Below are 25,116 nucleotides of genomic sequence, written 5' to 3' on the forward strand. Positions count from 1 at the left end.
TAGAGCTTTTTCTCCCTTCTGGGTAGGGCTACCTGAATAATTGATAAAGAGTGAAAGAAAAAATGGTTAGGTTTTTCCTCACCGAAATGAAAACAAAAAAATGAAAATCGAACAGAAGAGGTCTGCTGACATGCTAATGGCTGTTCTGTATTTGGACATTATCAGAATACCGTAAAGGAATTAAGATATACATTACAAAAGGTGGGGTTAGTATAGCGACAAAATCCTTTCTTTATTCAATAGACCGTTAGTTAAGATGTTCACCCAGAATGCGGAAGACCGGGGTTTAACGCCCAGCTCTCGAGCGAGCCTTCAAGCTGGTCTTTCCCACTGATGTGATGCCGCTTCCTTTAGCAGAAGAGTCAACAAGTCAGTGTAGGCAAGAGCAATGGCGATTCAAATCCACACAGGAGATAAATCCACACAGGAGATAAATCGGATCAGCCACCATACTGAGGCACATTTAGGAAAAATAATGTCATTTGCTAAAAATTACTTGTTAGCAAACTAACAATTACCTATCTCTACTCTTGCACCGTTTTGCGGGGTGTCTTTCTTGTCTTTCAGAATCGCACTTCGCAAGCACACGTGGAAGGAATGGAAAGGTGCTCTGTTTTTGAGGCACCTGCTTAACAGCTATTCCGCGTACAAGCCTTGGGCAAGAGACACAAGTAATAAATTAACCCCCAGACAGGCAAACCCTACGGGAAGGGGCCGCGGGGGGGGGGGGCCGGCCCGGCCCGGCCCCGACAGCGACCCCACGGCCGCGCCCGCAGCTGCAGGCCGCGTCCGCCGCCCCGCCGCTAGTCAGCCCTAGTCAAGTGCCGATCGCCGAGATCGCTAGGCTCCTCCCACCGAAGCGGCGTGCCCGGCAGAAGTGGGCAAGTGCCGATGTAATGGATCCGGGGGGCGGGGCGCTGGGCAGGCTCGCCGCTTCCGGGACGCCGGCGGATGTTGGGGTTTGAATTGTCTGTCAGTTAGTGCGGGCGGCTCGGGCGTGGGGGTGGCTGCGTCGTTGGCCAGGCGGCTGCCGGGTGAGTGACGCTTTAACCGGGCTGTGGCTCTGCCTTGCTGCCTCTAGCCTGAATCCTCTTGGGGTGACTGGGCCTGGGGCTAACGACGCCTCGTAAAGGCCAAGGAGAACTAGGCGGAGCGTTGAGGCGAGGGACGGTGCGGGCAGCCGGGCGGCGGCCTCTGCCCCGTGAGGGGAGCAGCGCGAGCGGATATGCGCAGCAGCCCCCCAGCCCCTGCCGTGAGGAGCCAGCGACGCCTGGGTCTTGTCTGTAGGGAGAAGATCGCGGAATAATTGAGAGAAAATCTTCCCTCTCTTCCTGTCACGCGCTTCTGGGAAGGAAAGTAGCCGGAGGCAGGCAGAATCGCAGTGGCGGAGGGAGGCGGCCCTGCCTACGGCCCTAACGGCTGCCGTCGCCGTTCCCTGCAAACACAGAAGGGCGGCGGGACGGCGCCTCGCTGGGCAGCTTCTTCCCCAAAACCTGCGATGGGTGTTGTGCCTTTTAAAAAGCGCTCTGTGGGTTTCGTGGCTGAAGCTTTTTGAGACTCGGGCAGTAAGTGACCTTATGAATCGTAATGTGTTGGGGTTGTTTTTCCTCCAGACGTGGAGGGAGCTTTCCTGCTCCGGTCCGATGGTGAATAAGGGGTTACTTTCAGGACGTAGCATTGTTGTAAACAAATCGCGAGATGTACTGGAGACCCTCTCGTATGTAAATTTAGGACACATAGTTAACTAATGGTATCCGGGGGGCTTCCATGTAGCCTTTGTTCATGTGGTGTGGAAAACACGTACCTGAAATCTTGCCTCTTCCTTTTGTGCTTTTTCCATTCTCCAATTAAAAACATAAAAAATAACTTGCATTCTGGAGCAGTAAAGAGACAGTTCTAGTAGAACCTAGCAAAACTTCGCGCCACCCTGACGAATTGGCTTAACTTATTTAGGCATGTTAGATAAGATTTGTTTACACTTTAGTTTTATAAACATTGAGTGATAATGTGTTCCTGTCTTGCAAATAGACTAATATAGAATTGCTTTGTTCCTGTAGAAAGCACTGTAGGACTTATGCATGGAACCTCTATGGTTGTTTTCACAGGCTCTTTAACTTGTAAATTTGAACTCCAGGACTCAATTTCCTGAAAGAGTTTGAGAATGGCAGAAGGATTTTTTTTTTTTTTGGTAGCATTTTCTTCTCTCTTGCTGGAGCTAGGAGAGGGGGGAAGGGAGTTTGGTTGCTTCCAGCCAAACATATGCTTTCTCTGTCTTGTAGGGCTTTTTTCAACACTCACTAAACTGAGAAACCAGTCTACTGTGTTTATACAGATGTTTATATTCTGTTGCATTACCCTAGTAGGCTGAGGGCTGTGACCTTTTTGGGGAAATCCCAAAGAGAAAGGAAAATATATAAGCTGTTCTTGTCTTTTCCTCTATGTCCGTGATTCAATAGGGAGAACTGAATTCTCATTTCGTTTTGTCTGACGGTGCAACGTGTGTTCTTAAGGGTCTCTTCACTTGAATTGGTTGCAGTATTGTTTGGCTTTGTTTTGTTTCTTGTAGAGTGTCTTCTGGCAAAAATCTTCTGTTCATACAGCTACTCTGGTTTCCTTTAAAGAAGTGCAGTTGCACAGAATGGTTGCCTTATGCCTGAGAGTTCTGCCTCCGTTTTTTTTCCTCTTCCTCACTCTTTGGCACAATCTCTTTCCTAAAACTCTAATCAGATGGCTGCAGTGCTGTATTTGCAGTAATTGGGATTAGCTTGAGAGCTGTTCTGAAGCCATACCTGGCAGTCATCTAAACTGTAAGTACCAAAGTTCTGATAGCAGGGAGTCTGAGACTTTCAGTTTGGAGGTTGAACTTGCTGCCGGTTGCCCCCCTGCTCACTTTGAGGTGTATCAAGGAAGTTGTTTACCTGCCTGCAAGGTCAAGCATGGATCTGCAGGCAGTGATCAATAATTCTTGTCTTCCAAACTTCTTGTAATGTTTTCTTCAGCTCCTAAGAGGAGACAAGCCAAAGATGCATTCCTAGAAGAGCTCTGTTGCACTGTTGAAAGGATAATCATATTAATGCTGTGGTGAAGAAATATGGTTGGTTGGTTTGTTTTGAGGTGGGCTAGAAAGTATGGTGTTATGGATCTAATTTTTAGGGGCATATCATGTTTGAAAGAAATGCAGGTTTGATTGATTCTAAACAGATTGTTCTCCTCTTTAGAATATAAAACATAGTTCTAAACAGTGCACATTCCCCTGTGTTTCCTTGTCTTGCATTCCTCACTTTTTTTTTTGTAGACTTAGATTGTGCTTCTCTGAATAGGCCAGGATCCTGCATTTTCTCCAAACAACAGAGAATTTTTCTTCTCATTAAGTTACTCATGTTAATAAAATCTTTAATTTGATCAGAAGTCACTGCCTTGGTTGTTCTTGGATCATTATTTTCAACATTGAAAATAATAAATATAAATTCTTTTGTCTATGTATAAAAGTCCAATGCAGCAGCTAGTTCTTTTGAAAATACAAAAATAAAGTATCTTGCTGATAATTTGAGGAAATAAGAGAAAAATAATTAAAAGTTACTATATGCCCCATTGGTCTGGGTATATTTCTTCTGAATGTCTTCATCCAGCTTTCTGAACCTGTCGTTCAGTAGAACAGATGAATTAGTCTTCCTATTCTTGTTCCCATTTTTTTAATGTTACCAAGTCTTGAAATTTTTTGAATTCAAAAGGAAGTATATTGGAAAAGCAGTATTTGATGGTCATTCTCAATGCACTAGATGTGTTTAACATGTCATTTCTTTTTCATAGTAGACAGCTAGAAAAATTCACTAGAATGAATGAAAACAGGCACTTTGACGTTCAAAGCCCACGTAAGTAAGGTTTCTATCATATTCATATACATCTTTAACACCGGTTACAAACCATAACATAATTTTCAGCTCATTATTATTATTTTGGTTTCAAAGAATGGGTGAAGTTTCAATAATCAAGCTATGTTGGTACAATGTGTCTCAGTGAATTAAAAAGAAATAACTATTGTGAATTTCCTTGGATTTGTTCATACAGTCTTTTCTGCAGATGTTTTTAGAAAAGTAGCCTTGGGAATTCAGCTGCCCAGTTACACATAGCTGTGTGTGAGACTTATCATTCAAAACCCTTTCTTAGGTTGAAGCAGTACCTCTTTTCTCCTCACTACTATGACTGTTCTTGATGTTAGAGTATTGAAAATAGTTCTAGATTAAAAAAAAAAAAAGTTTTATATTTCTATTGAGAGGTAAAGAGAAGATAGATACCCAATGTCTGTAGAAGTACATTGGTGGTCTAGGAAGTGCAGAAATTAGGAAATACACAAAGTTTAGGTGACTCCAAGCTTGTCTCAAATCCTTGAATGTTTTTAAAACTAGTATACATTTTAAAAGCACTTAAACATATCACTGAGCATCCTAAAACATGATTCTATATTTTAGCCTGTCTTCTCTGTGGACGGACAGATGACTGCCCTGAAAAGTACGGAGAAAAAAGAACCTATGTGGAATACAATCTCACTGTTCACTATTACTGTTTGGTATGTATTTGGTATTGATTTGGAGCTCATCTGTTTTACCTGAGAAAAAGTAAATGCAGTACTTACTATTTAGTAATTACTTGTCCAAAGTGTTTGTTGTTGGAAATCTTGAAGTGTCAGCTTTAACTTGTAGGCCTGAAGGCTTGTACCTGTCAAGTACAGTAAACTAAGTAAATAAACCCCAGCAAACTTTTATTCAGAGCTAAATTCTGTTCATGTTCCATTTCAATTAATTAATTGGGTAGTACTCCCAACCAATCACAGCAACGAAGGTACATCTTAAAAGAAAGTGAACAATTTGGTATTTGAAAATTCCACCCCTTACGGAAAAACGTAGAGAAAAGCTTTCATTTATTCATGTTTATCATTGATTCTTGTTTGGTGGTGAGGTATTCTTTGACATTACATAGTACATTGCAACACTAGAAATGCAATCCTACTTTTCAGTTTAGTAATATGAGACCTACTGATGATTACAGCTATGGTATGTCAAAATTTAATAAAAGTTGGGCAAAGCTATGGATATAAACTACAACTGAACACTTTGATTATCACGCTTGATGGTTTCTGAAATTCTGTTATATATTCTACTTAAACTACCTTTCAAACTGTAAGCTTTGAATTTTTCTTTAAAACAAAATTATTTAACAAAAAAATGTGTGTGTAAACAAATACTGTTTGAATTTTTTTCCAAGTTGATTAATAAGATCTCAAGAGGGCTACTAAGATGATTAAGGGACTAGAGCATCTCTCATATGAGGCTGAGAGAGCTGGGACCACTTAGCCTGGAGAAGAGAAGACTGAGGGGGGGGAAATCTTATCAATGCATATAAATATCTGCAGGAAGAGTGCAAAGAGGACAGGGCCAGACTCTTCTCAGTGGTGCCCGGTGACAGGATGAGGGGCAACGGGCACAAACTGAAACACAGGAAGCTCTGTTTCAGCATAAGGAAAAGCTTTTTTACTGTGAGGGTGACTAAGCCCTGGCACAGGCTGCCCAGAGAGGTTGTGAAGTCTCCATGCCTTGAGATATTCAAAAGCCGTCTGGACATGATCCTGGGCAGCCTGCTTGAGTGATCCTGCTTGAGCAGGGGGGTTGGACTAGATGATGTCCAGTGGTGTCCCTTCCAGTCTCAACCATTCTGTGTTTCTGTGAAGAATGTATCAAGTACAGTTTTGATTTGGGGCTTTTTGCTGGACAAGTTCTTTGAGGATTATATTGACTGCAGATGACTGAAAAGGTTGGATATTAAATCCTTAAAAGATAAGTTATATAAATGTGGGATTTTTTTAAATTTTTAGCAGTGAAAAGTAATTTTAGGTCTGTTTGTGGTAATTTTGTGTCTCATATGAGGCCATATAAAAAATTTTCTGGTGCAAGATGGGGTAGGTATGAAAAGCCATATGCTTCTTTTCTGATGGCATAACAGCTGAGAAAAGGCATGCTTTACATGGAGCTTGAGGCATCAAAGCCTCAAATTACTAATTTTTAAGATACTTTACTGTAAGGACCTTCTTGCAAATATCGCTTAGCCTTGGGGCCCACTTTTTTTTTTTAAGTAATTTTATTCAAATATTGTGAGTATTATATAAGCAAATAATTTTTCTAGAAAGAGGCCAGTTAGTTGTACCACTTCATTTTTCTTTGCTTGAATGTTTGATACTTGGAAAATATCTCCTAATTGATTTTTAGTATGAAACTTTACATTTCTTAAGACTAAAAGTATTGAAAAAGATGGTTAAAAAATAGTGCCATATTGAAATTTTACTTCTGAAAAAAAAAATCCAAGCATAAAATTAGATTAGAAAGTATATAGGAGGTATCAAGTCATGGAACCATTTAGTTATTTTGAAGTCTGTGATGTAATTGCCTTCCTAAGTAACTGTTGAATCTAAACTCATCAAAGTCTTCTGACCTGTCAATGTATTTGATTCTGTTTTTTAATTCTCTTCTAAAGTGAATTACTTTCCTCTTAGGTTATACTTCAGTACAGATACTTCCCACTGTGCTTCATTATCTCCCCAACACAATCCTCATTCACGTGAACTGATTAAACTAATTTAATTTTTTCTCTGAAGTTTTATATGCTGAAAGTAATTCTTTGACAATTATCTGAGTAGTCCCTATACTTCAGAAAGGAAGTTAAAATGCACCATCTTAGGCTTTATGGTATTACATAGGACTTTGATGTTATGAAACTTAATGATTCTTGCTTGCCTGCAAGTATATACTTCCCAAATTGATCTTTATGATAATTACAGGTAGCAGTCTAATTTGTATAGTTGTTGTATTCATTTTCATATCGGTGGTTACACTTCTCTACTTTCTCATACCAGACAAAAATACCAAGTTACTTTGGATCAGCTTTTTAATCATTGTATATATCTATAAATAGGATTAGATTGCCTGGTCATTTACTGATGTTATGCTCCAGAGTCCTTAAGCCTGTCCCCACACTAGATACTATCAAGCTCTTAGAAATGTAAATTAGCCATGACAGACTTCAGCACTGATTTCAATATCAGTGTGTTTGGAGCCAGAAAGAGCCTATTCTACTTAACAGTAAAAGCTATCTTAGAGCATTTCTCTCTGTTATTCAACAAACATGGCACAGGTAATCTTAATACTTTACGTAGCTGCATTTTTTAAAATACTTAATTTATTTTCATAGCTGATGTCAAGTGGCATTTGGCAGCGGGGGGAAGAAGATGAAGGTGTATACGGCTTTTTGATCACAGATATAAGAAAAGAAGTAAATAGAGCTGCAAAACTGGTAAGAATGAAGTCTTTGGTTTACCAAGAAAAAACAGTAACTCTTTATTAACTGCAGTTCCTGTCATCTGTGGGTTTTTTGGTTTTTGTTTTGTTTGGGGTTTTTTTTGTTTCCCAATGGGCAGTGCTGAGCATCTATACCAGCATCTGAATTTGACGTTTAACTGACATGCATATTGGGTTCCTAGAAGCGGCAAGGGACAGTAAAACAAAACCTATGGAAGTTCCCTAATATTTTTCTTTATATTGCAGATAAATGGATGAGAGCAGATTATACATGCATATTGCCTCGTGACATACATTAAGTCTCAAACTGACCTTATGTAGTTTTGTAGATGTAATTAAAGTATAGCTATCAGTATAATATTTTGTATTTCAGCTTACATGTTACAGTCAACATGCATATAAACAACTCATGATCAGAAATTCTGTAAAATAATTATATCTTCAATGTTTGAAATACGCATAAAATGCAAGCAAATACTTATCACTCCTGCTGGCTGTCCTAACAGTTTGTTACTGATATTTTTTCTTGCACAGTTTTTACTCATTTTCTTTTGTTTATATTCCTGTAATTTTACTTGGGCTTTAATTCTTTTATTTCTAAAACAAATTCCTATTAGAAATGTAATATCTGTAAGAAAAAGGGTGCTTCAATTGGATGCGTAGCTCCCAAATGCAAGCGAAGTTACCATTTTCCCTGTGGGGTCCAAAAGGAATGTATTTTCCAGTTCATGGAGGACTTTAGGTAAGTTTGGGGGGGGAGTTGTTACTTTTTTACTTTCATATTAATGATACTTTTTTATTAAACAGGAGGTGATTTGTTTTTACATGGTTGTTTTTCTATTAAAAATATTTTTTTCAAACTATTTGAGGTAAATGACATCTGGATTATCTCAGAAAAATAACTGCTTTGTAGAACACGTGAAGGTCAAGCAGTTACCTTACATACCTAATATATAAACTAAATTTGCAGTGCTTTTAAAGATGTAATTCCATGCTTCTACAAATAGTTAAATTGTCTATAAAACTGCATGTTAAATCTTGAATTTTGAAAATAACTGCAAAATGTTTAGAGTTTTTCTCCCCCAACCCTGGTTTGTGTGTTTCTCTGCTGAAATGGCAAGTAAAAACCTTTTGCTCCTCTCCTTCCTTCCCTTGGTTTGGCTGCCTCTCTCAGCAGTCAAAACGCACTGTGTGCCATTCCATTGTGTTTCAAAACATAAAACTTCTGGAACTGCTTATCAGAGAGAGTCTACAGGAGAAATGGACTTGGTATCATACATATAAAAGAAGTTATTTTCTTTTCCTACCATCTTCATGGCATCCTGATGGTAGTCAAAATAGTCTTGAGTGTGTTTGATAATACATTTTTATTCTCTCTACTGCAAGTTGAGTTTGCAGGGCTGGTGGATGAAAGTTTGGGAAGCAGTTGTTTAGCTTAGCATAAAGCCATGAGTCATATTTAGTTGAGTCAAGCATATGTAAAAATAATGCATTTTCAAAAGGGTTTCTTTTAAAATTGAACTTCATTGCTATATTTTTACTTTGAAAATGTACGCAATTTTAAAATTTATCATGCTACCTACACTTTGCAGAATCACTGTGTAAATTCAAAATTGACCTTTTAACATCATTGTAACATACTGAAATGTAGGAAGAACCTGAGGTTCTGTGGACAAGAAACACATTATTTGGACCAGAAGAAGTATTTGAGGGAAAGGAGGTGTATGATCCCCATAACGCACCAAAAATCATATGGCAACATGCTTCTTATTACTGTTCTGTTGACTTGATCTGTTGACTTGATCTGTTAGATACATAACTTGTTTACCCATGTTTGCCTTGCCATTTTGCCTGTCCCAAAGCGCTTATTCATGAAGAGCAAATAACAAGATAGGGTATTCATTTTATCTTCATTTTTTATGATGAAAATTCTTAATCTTTTTTTTTATAAGAGAAATTTAAATGATTATTTTTAGGTCTTACTGTTGGGAACATAAACCAGTCCAAAAGTTTTCAGTTAAGGAATCTAGAGAATCTTCACAATGTACAATATGCCTGGATTTGGTTGAACAGCTTCCACTGTACAGTGTACTGAAAAGTCCTTGCTGTAAAAATGCTTGGTTTCATCGAGAATGCTTGCAGGTAACGCAGGTCCTTCCTTTCTTTTCTCTGTGCATCCATGGAGATCATATTTTTGTTACTTATTTGAAATAATAGAACAATTGCTTTAAATTAGGTAAAATTACTTGGGAATAATGTTGGCAATAGGCATGGAAATAAACTAGCTTAGACAGGTGATATTAAAATTGTGATTTGGAGAGTGGTGTTTTACAAGAAGGGGGGGAGTCTGGTTTGTTTGTTTGTTTTCCTCTCTCCATGTTTCTGCATGTGTGATACACCTCATGGCTTTAGTTATTCACAGGAACTTGAGAAAAAGTCCAACCTAGGTAGCTACCTTCTTCCAGGTCACAATGTGCAGAATCTAAATGCTAAAAATGTCATTTATCCATAATTGATACTTTTTGCCTAAGTCCATCACCGGAAAAAATTAGAAAGTTCTTTTTATAAACCTAAATTCCTAGATCTGGAGAAGCTGACTGAAAAGAAGGATTGTGCTTTTGTTTATGAACCTGATTCTTGGATGTGAACTCTGAGTCACTTATGCTCTAAAGGAACAGAAAATACCCAACATTTGCTTTGAAGTCAGGTAGTTGACTTCAACCTTAACATCCATGAATGTAATGCTTATAGATATGGAAGCATTATTTGCTGGCATCTTAAGAGTGGTAATAATTCAATAATTGGTTTGGTTTTTTTGTTTTTTCCTGGCACAGTATCAAGCGTTGAGTGCTGGAGTGTTTTTCTTTAGGTGTACAGTATGTAATAACAAGAACAAATTTCAGAAGGAAATGTTGAGAATGGGCATACACATTCCAGAAAAGTAAGTAACTTTGTAAATAATCCCTGTTTTATAAAAATTTACTTTAAGGTAAAACTTTTTTGTTTATTCTATATAATTGCATCTACAAGCCCATGAAACCTCAGCTCTACCTTTAGTGGTAGAACTGTCTGTTTTGGTAAGAAGTAGCCTGTTTCCTTTCAGTTATGCATCAAAATTTGTAGAAGGTCAAATCAGTCATCTCAAACACAGAGCAGGAGACTAAATTTTTTGAAAGGTCACTTTTCAATGCCATCATTTAGCCAGGGGCACATTTAAAAGATCAGAACACTTTTAAAATATGATCCTTTCGCAGTAACACAAGAGGTTGGTGAGAAATGTATTTTCTCTGTCAGTTTTTTGATGACTGCCTTTATCTGAATTTCTGTCCAGTATTATCATCCGCTGATTACTCATCTATTCATTCTTCTCCCAAGGGATTGTAAGGATATATTTAGTATGTAAACACCTTCCAAAATTATAAGCTGATTTTTACAATAGTTTCTGCCATTTGGTGGGGCTCAAAATAAGGCGAAAAGTAATCAGTGATGTTTACCTGTTAGAATTATGCTTTAATAGCTATTAGTCTCTTCAGAGACTGTTAATTCCCTCTTGAGACAGAAATCCAAGATTTTGGAGAAGAGCAATCAAAATACTTGATGTATTTTGCCATACTGACCGGGCAAATACTGAGTTGTCTTTCATAATGTCATTTCTGGTGGTAATTTCATTGGATTGCCAAAACTAATATTCTTGTCTGCTGTGAGAAAGCAGAATATGAGACGGGAGAAATGAACATTGAGATGGTGCAAAAATAATAAATACTTTAATCAAATTAATGTTGTACAGTAAAAAGTCTGCCAGTGTATATTTTAGGGTAACATTTTTGTTATTCCTACTTCAGGATTTCCCTGGACAGTGGAAAATAAAAACACTGTGTAACTGATATGGGAATCCAAAGACATAATAAAGGGAGTTTTGCATGTATTTTATCAGGAAAAAATACTTGCTTTGTCAGAGTGATTTCCTAGGATAGATACTATTGTGATGCCCAGTAATATAAAAAACAGAGAATGCTTAGAGATTAGCTTGAGGGCTGTCTTGTAGATGGTTAAGATTAACTTCTGTCTTGCAAGATTATTGTTTCATCCTAGATTTCCTTTTTTCTTTACCTCTCCCAGTTGTCTAGCTGTTGTCTGAATATTACATGATTGTATTGTCTGAAATCACATAGTTTGATTCCTGTTGCCACATCTTCATGTGGCTATTATATAAAGGTGAAATTATGTGTTTTTCAAAGACAGAGTAACCCATTTAAACAATCAGAACATGGTTGTAATACGCAGATCTTCCACATTGTCATTGTCTATAGGGATGCATCTTGGGAACTTGAAGAGAATGCATATCAAGACCTACTGCAATGTTATCAGCACTGTGACATTAGAAGATGTCTCTGCAAGAAAGGAAGAGACTATAATGAACCTGATAGGTATGACTGTTTGTTTAAAAAAAAAAAAAAAAAAATCCATACTAAGTTACATCTCCTTACATTCTGTAATACTTTTCAGCATCAGGTTTTTAAGTCAAGCCAAGACACTGTTTCCAAATAAAATGTTAATTTTATGCCCCATAAAAGCCAAGAGAGCAAAACAAATCCATTATCACTTATTTTACCCCTGTTCTCATTTGACATAGAGCTGCAATGGAATTTGTACATCAACATAACGGCATATAGAATAGCATGTGCCTAAACTAGACCTTATTGTTTCTTTCATTCACAGCTTTATTAATTCTATTAAATAATTGTTAGAATAGTTAAAATACCATACAAAGAATTTGTTGAAGGAGTAGACCTAGCTTATAAGTAGTTGTGTATGATCAGTCTACTTTACGAGTGACAGCCAAGCTTTTGTACCATTTGATAGGCAACTGAGTCTATATTCTTGAAAGGGGGTTTTGGCCAGATAATTCTGCCAGTGACAGTGTGATCTTGGTCAATGTTTTAGAGGACAGTTCCAGTCACTTAATAAGGGAAGGCTGTGAGCTATCCCTCTGCACCCAAATGGCAGCTAGAATCATGGTGATATCTTAATGAGATGCTTGAATGATCACATAAAACATTTTATTCTGCTCTACCACTTGTTTAATTTTCACTCAGTGCATTCATTTTCTGCCTTGTTTTTATCATTTTATTTGTGTGCTGCTTCTATATCTTCTGTTGGGATTAGTATACTCAAAGCCATCAGGCAGGGGCCCTACCTTGCAGATTTGTTTCTGTCTTAATGTGGTAAGTTATTTACCATAGACAGGCATGTTAACTTTTCTTTATACAGATTTGGCCAAACATCACTGGGTACTTTCTTCTTAGTACTTATGTCTCAGGATAAGACACTTATGTGTCTTATCATTTAAGAGCTATACCTTTGGCTTCCAATGTTTGAACTAGTATTGGTCACACAGTTGCATTATATGCTTAAGCAAAGTGTAATAAATCTAGACAAGTAATTTAACAGGTATTTAAGTACTGTCATTAATAAAGAATCTTACTCAGAATGTGTAAGAATAATCTGCTTATCCATTTACAAAATTTGGCATTTGGAAATGCTGGAGAGTGAGTGGGTCTCCATAAAGTAAGGGGAATGTTGCTGGCTCGCAACATGAGAAAATACTAGCTGCAAGCTATTGTCATTGGGGGGGACACAGTAACTCATAGCCTCTTTTAATACAGGGTGCTAGAACATGGGGGGTTTTTTGTTTGTTTTTTTCCTTGTTGTACCCTGGAATGGTGACTACATCTTCTCTGAGGAAAGTTTCTCTTGGTTTGAAAACTGAGGCTTTGTTTAGTGCCCAGATCAGATTTACTGTTGACTATTCCTCATTCTAATTAGCATCATTCTTGTGTCTAATTCTAAATACATGAGTTTTTAATTTTAGTAAATGGGAAATAAAGCGTTGTCAGTGTTGCGGTTCCCGTGGAACTCACCTGGCCTGCTCATCTATGAAATCATGGGAGCAAAACTGGGAGTGCATGGAGTGCAGAAGTATCTTTGCAAAATCAGGTAATGTTATGAATGTTACGGTGACTTCTTCAAACAATATATTTTAATAATATGTGCTAAATAAACACCCGGCAAACTCATTAAATGATATTAATTTCATTGTACAGGGAACTATAGCAAACAGCAGAAGCGTTCTTTGGCTGCCTCTGAAAAGACAGATGGGACAACTTGTTTGTTGGAAGAGCCTTCTCCAAAGTGCCCTCGGCAGTCATCCGGATCTCAACACAGCTTTCTTCTCCAGTGTGTAAATCTTTGTTTTCAAACTGAAACAGATTATAACAAAATAATATTGCAGCATGAGGAGGTGATGGCTTATTGTGAAGGAAAGGCTACTTTACTGAATTGCAAATTGAGTAAAATTTGAGTAAAATAAGTTTAGTGATTGAAGTTTTGAGAGTAAGCCATAAACTTTGTGTAAATTTGATATAGACTGTGTACAAATTCACATTGAGTGGCATCTAAACCAGTTTTTAGGTTGACAAGTAAAATTAGATCCTTCTAAAAGCAATCTAAACAATTTAGAGGAAACTTTGAATGTACAAATGGCAAAACTTCAAGCTGAGGTTGCTTACCAGTATTTTCTGATTTTTCTAGCACACATTAATAGTGTGCTAGAAATCTAGTTTAATGTTTATATAAATCATGTTTTTCTCTGTAGTAATAGAGGCTTTTAAGTCTGTGGAAACTGATATTTTTATTTTTATTTTATTTTAATTTTTACTTACTGTATTGGTCAGGACATCCATTTCTTATGTAGAATCCAACTAAATGCAGACCCTAAAACTATGACATAATGAAAACACTATCTTCAAATAAAAAGTGTTTATGCATTCTTCAGTTGTAACTCCTCTTTAAATATTTTTTTCGCTTGTAGGTCACCAAAGATAATGTGCCAGAGCAACTTGACTCCCTGCTCACGCCTAGAACTTCCATCATCCAACAGAATGACAATGTCCTTATCTCCACTGATGTCAAACAGGAACTGGTCACTGAGGAAAAAGTATTTTATTTTATTTTTCTTACACTGAGGAATGCTCTAGCACTTGGTTTTATGTCATATTTTCTACAGAATGTAGCCCAAGCATATTGCACCTAAAAATAAATAAATATATATATATATAGTATTAATTTTGTCACTAGAAAAATTGAATGGTTGCTCTCAAGAACCGAAGTCATAAGTTTGTAGAGGCTTCTGTTTCTAAATGCTAGGGGGATAAAGAGAAAAATTGAAATTTTATTGAAAATTTTTGGGCAGTGAGGGGATTAAAAACCTGGAATGTGTATTTTTCCTTACCCAAGCATGGTTAGCCATTTTGGGGGGGCATAAAAAAAAATCCTAACTACTTTCTTCAAAGTAAATGTGTTATGAATTTTCAGTCCTTTTGCATTTGCAAGGGCTAGTTTGTGATTTTGCTAAAATCGGTGATGAAATAACATCTCCTAGTATATTTAAGGATACAAAATTCTGTGTCTTGCTGTTAGTATTTAATTCATGAATTCTACCTATAATATGTGACCAAATTCTGATGAGGGAATTAGTTACCTCTAGTAGATGGTGTACCTAAATAGTTTTGCTTGAGAGTTCAAAAATGAAAGAATTTTATTTTGACTGGGGCCTAGGGTATTTTTTTAATGAGAACTGCAACACTGTTCCACCCAAATTTTTGATTATGATTACAAAGAAATATTAGTGAATAGTTGACAGGCACTGTTAGGGTATTCTAACTTGGTTGCAAAACATCTCTTAAACACAAACATGATGAGTTCTTCAATTCTTTCACTTGTTTCATGTTACTCAAATGTAGAATGACAGTGCAAGAATTATGTGGGACGACTTTGGCAATAATTCAATTAAGAAAATAACTATTCATGTTATACCAAAGTAATTAGTTCTATTTCCTTTTTTCTCTAATTCTTAGAGTTACTTTAAAGTAATATGCCAGTACAGAGTTAAAATTCAAACAACTTACATGAAATGTTTTACTGGTATAATTTAGATGGCATCTAAAGGTACCAGAGTTTTCAAGCAGATTTTTTTCTCCATAAAAGAATTTACAGTGTTTTCAATATAACTGTTGTTAATCATTAAACATCTGGAAATATGTGCAACTTCATTGTAGGCATCTAAGACAGCAAAGAAGGGAAGTGTCTAATATACTGAAGGAATTAAAGCTACAAATTAATACAAAAACTACAAGGCTTAACATCAATACAGAAAATATCTGGAACAGTGCTTTAAAGGGATTTAGACAGCGCAACTTCAGTCCTACAAACGCCATTGAAATAAAGTTCACGAGCTGCAAAAATAGGTTGAAGACAGATACTTCTGATGGATCAAAACACCGTTTCTTCCAATTATTAATGCTTCATCTTCAGAACTCATCACTGTTTGAGGGCTCTTCTGTAAAGAATCTGTCCCTTGATTCTCAAGGTAAATGCTTTGTTCAAAAATAAATTAATGTAATTATGTAATTTTAAACACTTTAAAAACTTCATTGTGATTGTTAGTTCAAGATCATAGCCCTGAAAGATAAAAATTATTTTTGTGAATCATTTTGTTTTTCACTGTAAATGGTGTGGGGTTTTTGTAATAATGAACATATTTAAACTAATTATCTTTAAACAAATGTTTGGTGTTGTTGGAAAAGTTGCTAACAAACAATAGAAGAACGTAAGCATACAGTTAGACTCAAACTTATGTATTTGTTCTCTGCAAATTAATTTCTTTTCTGATTCTCTGATATTTATTTTCTTTTCTCAGATTTCTAGAAAATTTATGTCTGAAAGCATACTCCCTAGAGATCCAAAGCTAGGTTTTTTGAGTTCTTATGCCTGAGAATAAAATGTGCATTGGGTATAATCTGGAAGAGGAAGCTATATCTCCTCCTAAACTTCAGTAGTACTGGAAGAGTTAAATAGTGGTACTTCTATGTAAAAATTATCAGTTTTATTGTTTCAAGCAGCAGGAGATGGCAAACTTTATATGTTGTGTCTCCTAAAGTGAGAATGGTGTTATGCGATTTTGTATACAGATTCATCAGGATCACAATAGATTTTTTACATATACTTTATTTCATTTGCAGCTCTAAAAGAGAATCTGTATTTTGAAGCTGGCAAAATGATTGCAGTTTCTCTGATTCATGGTGGCCCATCTCTTGGTTTCTTTTCCAAAACATTGTTCAATTGTCTCGTCTATGGTCCAGAGAATGTGAAACCAGCCTTGGAAGATGTTGCTGATGTTGGTGTAGCACAAACAATAAAAATGGTAAATAAAGCTAAACTTACTGGCACATTGTTGTTTTTGAACCTTAAAATACTAGATTGAGGGTTGTAACTTGGAGAGGACATGGTTCAGAATTTAAAACCTGTAAATCAGAATCGTGTTTGAATTGTTTCTCAGACATAATTAGCCTTTAAAATCTTTTACCTTAGTAGTGATCAGTGATAATGCCACACTTCTTTACATGGTTAGTTCTACTTTTGGTGAAAATTTACCAGTAATATTAACCGTAGACCTTTCCTGTTAGTATAACTTGTGTTACCTGGTAGAATAACCTAGTCCAGCAGTGGGACTTTTTCACAGCTACATCTGCAAATAAACTGATTTTATATATATGTACATGCAATAAACATTTATAACTCTTATGTTCTGATGCAGATAAAATATTCAAATAGTCTATCCAGCCTACAGTCAACAGTACATGACTGCTATGAATTTCTTGCTGCTGCTGAATGTTTAAGACCTGTAACAGCTTTGTGTGATAAGAATATGCTGGTGAATGACATATTGATCCATCATGTAATCAAGAGAATTATTTTGCCTTTGGAAAGGTTTGTTTTGTTTGAGTTTTCAAACTTGCTGGATTTTTTCCTCACTGAAATACAAAACAAGATGTTGTTAAAACTAATTTCACACACTCATACTTCTTCTCCATTTAAATCAATGAAATATACTTTAATTTTCAATGGATTAAGTGGTGATTGTTAATTAGTTCAAGTTAGTTTAACTGAAAGAAGAAAAATTTTTTTCTCTGTTTCTGTTTATTTTTGTCATTGGTATTTGGTATCTGATCAATTGCACTTTTCCTCAATTACATTCTTCTTGTATTTTTAGCATTACAAAGAGGGGAGACTGACAGCTGTAAATTGTAGCCTCACAAAGACCTTTGCAACACACAGTTTCTCTAATCCATATTCGGTTTTAATTCAGAGTTGCTCAAAGTGAGAGTCTTTAAGTGTTAAAAATATTTTTAGACATTAAATGAATTTTCCGGAGTTCTAACTATGGAGTTGGTATATGCCACTATGATGGTGACTGTGTGCACAGATGTAGGTTGGCCTACTTCAGAGTGTAAGCAATTCTGAAAAGCTTGTTAAGAACAGTGTACCAGCTATTTCCACTTGGTTTCTGGAATTCGTGTTTTCATGATGTAGTGATGACTTCAGCTAGCTAAGAAAGTTGCATTTGTTAACCATTTTTATTTGGTGTCTGGCCTAATTTCTAATCTGAATTCTTCATCTACTCAGTAAAAAAAGCATTCCGGTTTTTCCAGCAAATGTGGTTGGATTTATTCTTAATGCATTTGTGGTGTTACCTTGGACTAGTTTGAATCGACTGAATCTCCCGAAGAGCTGTGAAAAACTGATTCTGTATATAAGGTTTTTCTGACAACTTAGACTTGAGAGTAATTAGTCTTTCAATCAAAGCCCTTTGTGGCATGTTTGACCAGTCTATTTCTCATATTCTGAACTAGTCAGTTAAAAAGTGAAAGGCAATAATTAGCTAGTTTGTTTATGGAGAAAATCATTGTTGGATATTTTTGAGATGGGCTTAAAATGTGCAAAAGTGAGTAGAGAGAAAATTTGCGTGTCGATATCAAGTTCTAAATGCAAGAGAAGAGCTAGTTAGTCACTTTGGCTGTTAACATTGTATATCACTGATTGTGTAATCCCAACGTGTTTATTCTGAATTTTACTGATTGATTTAGCCTTTTGATCTCTAAGAAATAATGAGTAGACAGCTTACTTAAAATTTTAATTCAGAATTAATATGGTAGTTAAGCACCTTTCAAATTGGCTTTACAATTTATCCAGCACATATAAATAATGAAAAAATTTTGAACCCGCAGAGCTGTTGTTAAAATTTAGATAAGTAATACCATACAAACTCATGCAGACTCCAGAAGCCAAGTAAAGTCTAGCTTTTAAGAGACTTAGTCTTGCCTGAAGACAAGGAATTTAAACTGTTTTCTCCAAGGGCTATTTGTAATGGAGGAGTTCATTATGTTCTCATAACAGTTAAATGCGGACCATGCTCATACAGTCAAGCACCAGAGAAATAAAAGTTCAGTTCTGCATATTGCTTCTCATCTTCCCAAAAAACTCCACAGTGAAACTGTGATTAGCCAAGATTAAAATAAAATGGTACTACGTATACCTTACTGATGACATTTGGACACTGTACAGATTTGGAAACTTTATCTCCAGTCTTACAGCTTTGTAAAACACAGAGTAGAGTTACCAACCTACAAACTTTCTGATGTATGCTCTCTTTCTTTTTTTTGCTCCTAGTTTTAGTCAAGGTTTGAAAACCCTTGGTGTACTAGAGAAAATGCAAATGCATCCAGATGCATTCTCCAGCATATTTTGTCACAAACCTGAAAGACTTTCAGCAGAAACTCTTTGTGATCTCTTTACAATCCATTGCTCATCAGATGTAAATAAAGCTGAAGGTGCTGATTTTTGGATGCATTATTTGCAGGATGTGGAAAGTAAGTAATTTTTTCCCCCTTCTTCACTGTTCGAGGTGCTTAGGAGCTGGTATACATGTAGGATTTGGTTTTTAGAGTTCAGTGTGGTAAATAAGGTTTTGAGGTCACTGTCAGTTTATAATTGTTTCTCCTTTTCTCCTCTTCCTTCCCAATCATAATTTCTGAAACTGTTGCCCAGTTACAGCCAAATTTGAGCAAGGTAAGTATCTGAAAGATTGGTACTAGCACTCCTGTCAGTTTTAGAAAATAAGTTGAGTGGCAAAGAAAAGAGATCCCTTTTTTATCTCCTTACTTTGGCTCTGCTTATAAGCTCCTTCTGAATTAGTCTCAGAATAAAAACTGATAGAAAACAGGTTTCGTTGGTCTTCCTTCTTGCAGAAGAGATTTTTCTATTGACTTTATTTTTTTCTGAATAATTCAACTGGGTTTTTATTTGACCTTACTTATAACTCCAAATTCATTCAACATGTTGATCTGGGGCTTGCCGATTTCACTGGCTTTCTTTTTTTGTTGTTTTGTTTTTCCTCTAACATTTATCATATGGGATATGGTTTGTGAGTAATAGCAAATGATGATATAACAATCCTCTTTTTTAGGTGGTGAATCTGTAGTGACACTGGAGGACATTCTGCTCTTTGGAACAGGCTCTTTTTCTATACCACCCATTGGTTTTGATCCTGAACCCACTGTTAAATTTTTGCATATAAGGTATCCTGTTGGAAACAGACTCCTTAATTGCCTAGAGCTCCCAATAACAAAGACATATGAGCAGTTTAAAAACAAAATGGAGTTCACCATCAGAAACACACTAAGAGGAGAAAGAGAATAAATATTTCTGTTACTAAACTGGATGCTGAAAAATTTGGGGTTTTCTGTGGGAGTGTCTGCTTGCAAGTTGCTACTGCATTTTCAGACAGCATGCTCTCTGCCTCTTTCCAGTTTTCCCCTGAAGAAATGCTAAAAGTGGTAATCGTGCAAGATGGAAAACAATTTGCAAATGAAAATTTGATATTTTCTGTTGAATCATTTTGTTTGAAGTTGGCTTAAGAGCCAGCAGTCTCTTGCAGCACAGTCCTTAAAAACTGGTACTCTTGCTGTAGACAGATGTGCAATGTTACACATCTCTCTAACATTTTAGCTATTTCCAAGACCTAAATATATGTATGTATTACATACTTCAGTAACTTATTTATCAAAGTCCAATCAGGTGCATTTTTAAGATAAGAGACAAAGCTCTACAGCAGTTAAGTAAAACTGTGCAGTTTTTCCAGTTGTTCCATGTATACTTTTTCAGTAATTTTTTTCATTGATTCCTTTATATTTTGATGATTCCTTTAAACCTATGAAAGTTAGGAAACATGAATTTTTAAAGGTAATGTGTTTAGTGCATTAAAATATAACTAAAGTCTGGAGAAAAACTAGACAAAATGATCAAATGCAAGAACAAAATCTGGTTTTAACTTGTTTTTGCTGTTAAATAAAATCTTTGGCATTTGCACACGTTTCTGCATTCTGCTGTTATACTATAATTGTTAACTTCACATATAGCCAAAACAATAAACGCTAAGGTAAATCTTTAATATGCAAAAATAAGTGATTTTTCAAAAAAATATGAAAATCATTGGGTATGAAAGTTATGCATAAAATTTTGTGCTCATTAGAACATGGTGCTACTTCTTGCATGGAAGTCAGTATTTTCGTAGGAATACGTAGTAAAACTATGATCTGTTAAAGTACAGAGTGTCAGCCATCAAATTTTTTTGTGAGTGCTTGACACTTTTCTAGCTTTTATTCTAAACTCCTTTTCAACTTTGCATTTTGAGCAACTTCAACTGTATAAAATATATTGTAATTCTGCAGTTTTTGTATAAATAACATTAAGTTATGAAAAATCAGTATGTCTACAGGTGTCTGGATCAACAAATATTTGGCCTTAATGGATATTCAGTGTTAATAATAAAACTCCTATATGGCAACACCTTAATGTTACTAATACTCAAACTATGAAACTGAAAGGATATTTAAGTGCACAACTTTTTTTAATTGGATGCAAGTCTTCTGAAACTACTTTTTTCCTGTATTAGTCTGGTCATCTATACTATGTCCCAAACATAGATCAGTCTATATGTATAATCTGCTCACATTCTTCAATATACTGAAAAGTAAGTAATCATCTACTTCTATTAATAAAGCTTGTTTTCAATTGAAAATACAAGCAGGATTACTTTCCTTTTGAATGTCTTGGCAGGAAAGCACATCCACATTAAATTATAAAGTGGAGAGGGGCATTTAAAAGAAGCCCAAAATAACCTAGTTTCAGATTCTGGTTTATTAATAGGAGCTATCTTCATTGTATTTTTTCTTCTCATTAAAAAAGTTGTATTACTAAACAGTAATTACAGAACAACCTACTGCAACAGAAGAGTTGTGGAAGTGGTAGTCATGACTTTCATAGCACAGTCCTGAATAATGAAAGTTTAAAGATGAAAAGGCTGATGGGTATTTAACTTGTACAGTTCACTTAAAAATATGTAGGTATTTTGAAAACTTTCTTAAGCTGCTACAGCATCTTAATTCTTTCTTAATTTTGGGGAAGGTGCTACAATTTTTTAAAAAAATATTTCTAGAGGTATGTAGCAGTAGTGTGCACAGCGTTTGTTCTTGAATTTTAAAGTCTCTTTAAGCAAATTTTTCCAAAGTTCAGGTTGGACATCTTTACATTTCTCATGAGATTATTTTTAGCTACTTTGACAGTAATTGCTCTCTCATCAGAATTCTCAATCTCATGAGAATATTTTAAAGAAAGACAGGTACAGTGCTGTATTTTCTGGTTCAGAGCTAAAACCCTATTAAGTTTCCTTTAAAATAAACTTCAATCTCTAGAGACTTGCTAATAAGCTCTTAGAAAATGTCATTTGATTTGTCTATGATCTTAAGTATTTTCTCATTCTCTTCTGATTTTGTATTTTTTTCTCCTGTAATATTCTATACTTGCCTTCCTTCTGTAATTTCTGAATGTCATACTGCCGATAACTTCTTTGTATTCTTATTTGCCTTTAGAATAGTCTTATTATAACGAAGGTAACCTGTTGCAAACTGTTTTGCATAATACAGATTTGCATTTTATGTTCATGTTTTTTAAATTCAGCACTGAGTCTCCTGCAGATAGAGTACTATAAAAATGAGTGGTGTTCGAGGCGCAGTATTCTTTCTTCTTGCCTAGTTAGAGATTAATGTCTTCTGTGATGTTATGTCACGTTTCTGCACTGACAGAACAGAACTTAAGAGAAGCAGCAAGCAGTATGTGAATAATTTTGAATTCAAGAGAAGTTGTTGAACTTCTGGTACTTTGAATGGCAAGGGAAATGGTTTAGAACTTGGAGCTAAATAAACTGCATTTTAAGACCTTCAATGAAGAAGCAAGTCGGTTATTCGACTATTAGGCTTCAGAAAGAACCTTAGATAAAAATAGGGCTCATGCCTTTTACGTTATAGCTTATCAGTTTTACATTGAGCAGTTATTCATTTTATATAAAAGATAAAGCTAACTTATTTTTGTAGCTGTAAGAAAAATCTTAATTTGTCTTTCAAACTATGCTCTACAGTACTACAGCAAAAGGTGGAATTGATAAAATCCAACGGTCTTTAATATTGCTTGCAAAGATTTTTCTGGAGCAAAACTTGTTCCCATTTTTCAATACTAATGTACATGTCCAAGACAAAATTATCTTCTCCTTTCTTTTAGACTTATTTAGCTCTATCTAGACATCTAAAATAGTCCTTGATATATTCAAGTTGCATTCCTAAATGCTACTATGGAGGAGATGAAATCTTCTGCTCATTTTCAGCATTTATTTATAGATACCATTCTTAATTTTGCTTGAATTGTTCATTAAAATTATTATTGCATTGAATAAGCTGACTTCCAGTTTGTCAAAACACAGTCATTATGTTTTTAATTGATACAGTAGGTCATTTAAGTGCAATATTCTCAGGTAATTTCCTCATTTTACATAAGGACAGCTGGAAATTAGGGAAGGTGCTTATTTTTATATCAGTATTTCTATAACACAAGAGGAGTAATAGCATATGCAGTAGCTGTTGCATATTAAATATATTTTTATAGAAATTACATCTTTACAGTAAGATTCATCATTAGGGCCACAAGGGACTATTACGGACCTCTTTTGTGATTGACTGGCCAAAGAACTTCACCCACTAGTTTCTGCATCAAAACCTAAGCTTTTCCTTTGGAATTAATGTCTGATAAGCTATTTATTTTTTATAGTGATCACTTCCTAGTAAACAATACTAGACTAGTGTTGTTTTTAGAATGGTCTCTTCAAGCATATGTAATTAAAAAAAAAAAGTAAAGTATTTTAGATCTATGTTAAGAAAAAAAAAGATGGAAAACAATTTGCAAATGAAATGACTTACTCTCAACTCTCAAATGAAACAACTTACCCAAGTTAAAGGATGCCTGCTAGTTAGCATTTTTTTTAACAATTACAAGTTAAATATAGTCACAATGAGAAGAAATTAATTTCAATTTGTACTTTAAAGCGTTGTGTGTTGCAGCTCTGATTTCTTTGTCTTCAGTCTCAGAAACAGAAGAGTTAAGGATGTTGCGAGGTGTATTTAAAATGTACAGCAGAGTATAAAGAAATGTCAAAAAATCTCAATCACATTCTGCATGTTTGTTTTGAAAATAGTATCAAAACATAAAGATCTTACTCTTTCAAATAGAGGAAAGTGCAACTCTGGAAGTTACAAAATGTGCTTGTAAAGTTTATCTTGATTCTGTACTTTGTGGTAGAGCATTTTAAAGCGTAAGTTTTATTGGTTTTGCTTAAGTTAAGGGAACTGCCAGTTGGATAAAAGGAAAATTGAAATGTAAAAATTAACTCTTGATGTGTCAAACATCTATACTTGTATACAAAAAATTAAGCATTGTCAAAATATTAGTTTGATGTAGAAACAATGCAACCCAGAGTAATTTTGTATTGTATAAACAATGTGGTTTTTCTAAGCTATGGTAATTAGAATAATATTATACAAGAAGATATAATTTTGTAAATATCTTTAGCTCTGACTTGGTCAACTGCCGGATCAGTGCCTGAAACGTTGCAGCTTCAAGCAACATCATACTTGACAGGGGTAGCATCAGTGTTTCAGTCATTTATTGTGGGAGATAACTGTCATGTAAATGTTCAAAGTGCAATAAAGGATTAAATTACTATTTTGTATTAAACATGAAGCTTTTTTTCAAAAGCCGCTTGACTTTTTATTTTGTTAATTTAATGTTTTTCAGCTCTAGAAGGCATCACTGGCTTCTGTAGTCTGTAAACGTAGACTTGATTTTCGGTATCATTTGTGTACATTAGCTGGTTAGCATGTATACCTTTATATAGCTGTATACTTTGTCTACCCTGATACTCATTGTATCCAAAACTGCCAGTTGTGGCTTTTTGATCAGGGACATTTCCCCCTCCAAGATTTCTACAAGGACACATCATTTGCTGCAGCAGCTTTGAGGCATAGAGAATCCAAAGTATCCTCTAGCTACCTGCCTGTAGTGTCCTACGCTACCTAACAGAGAGGTCTTCTCTAAGTAAATAATTCCTTAGAAGTTGATGACTTGGTTGGAGCTAACAAACTGCTTTTGAAACATCTGCCCTTCTCCTGTGGCTAATGCCCATGTCGCTGAGCTGCCCCGGTTGTGGTCAGGCTGCTTTTCCAGGGACCATCTTCGGTTATCTCAGCCTTGTCAGCAGAGCAGAAACAGCTGGAGCCACTCACCCTCAACAAGCAGGGTCAAAGGCAAAATAAGCAATAGAGCTGTTGTCTGATACTTTTTTTTTTTTTGGTGCCTTTGTCTGAAGACGTGGCGCAGGACCAAATTTCAAATCGCAAGACATAATTTCTTAATTGTACAAATGAAGCGAGGCTGGAACAGGAATGGAGACAGGCCAGCGGCGGGGCGGAGGCCCCACCTGCTCGCG

At 35.8% G+C, this 25,116-nt stretch overlaps 1 protein-coding gene across 4 annotated transcripts; it reads left to right on the plus strand.

Annotated features, from left to right (window-relative positions):
• Nucleotides 1-968: 968 nt before the first annotated feature.
• On the plus strand, nucleotides 969-24,351 carry G2E3 (G2/M-phase specific E3 ubiquitin protein ligase). Of its 4 annotated transcripts, none has more exons than XM_067296673.1 (17): nucleotides 969-1,565; nucleotides 3,811-3,872; nucleotides 4,470-4,567; nucleotides 7,240-7,341; nucleotides 7,964-8,088; nucleotides 9,323-9,488; nucleotides 10,181-10,287; nucleotides 11,657-11,773; nucleotides 13,219-13,343; nucleotides 13,451-13,583; nucleotides 14,218-14,343; nucleotides 15,464-15,774; nucleotides 16,427-16,608; nucleotides 17,002-17,174; nucleotides 18,915-19,114; nucleotides 19,293-19,313; nucleotides 19,711-24,351. In XM_067296673.1, exons 2-17 carry the CDS (start codon nucleotides 3,836-3,838, stop codon nucleotides 19,941-19,943), a joined length of 2,256 nt encoding a protein of 751 aa, XP_067152774.1. In that variant the 5' UTR covers nucleotides 969-1,565; nucleotides 3,811-3,835; the 3' UTR covers nucleotides 19,944-24,351. The 4 variants fall into 4 exon arrangements, with proteins under 4 accessions (XP_067152774.1, XP_067152777.1, XP_067152775.1 ...); XM_067296674.1 differs by having other exon boundaries at nucleotides 975-1,034; XM_067296675.1 differs by having other exon boundaries at nucleotides 975-1,034; nucleotides 3,814-3,872.
• The last annotated feature ends 765 nt before the right edge of the window (nucleotides 24,352-25,116 follow it).

This window comes from Apteryx mantelli, chromosome 4 (assembly GCF_036417845.1).
Source record: "Apteryx mantelli isolate bAptMan1 chromosome 4, bAptMan1.hap1, whole genome shotgun sequence".
In the NCBI taxonomy this organism is placed as follows: domain Eukaryota; kingdom Metazoa; phylum Chordata; class Aves; order Apterygiformes; family Apterygidae; genus Apteryx; species Apteryx mantelli.

Excerpts from the sequence above, each read along its gene's own strand:
- G2E3 (XM_067296673.1), top strand. The coding sequence starts at position 3,836 with ATGAATGAAAACAGGCACTTTGACGTTCAAAGCCCAC. Across the intron at positions 11,774-13,218 it reads GACTATAATGAACCTGATAG|TAAATGGGAAATAAAGCGTT; the intron begins GTATGACTGTTT and ends TTTTAATTTTAG. Across the intron at positions 14,344-15,463 it reads AACTGGTCACTGAGGAAAAA|GCATCTAAGACAGCAAAGAA; the intron begins GTATTTTATTTT and ends ACTTCATTGTAG.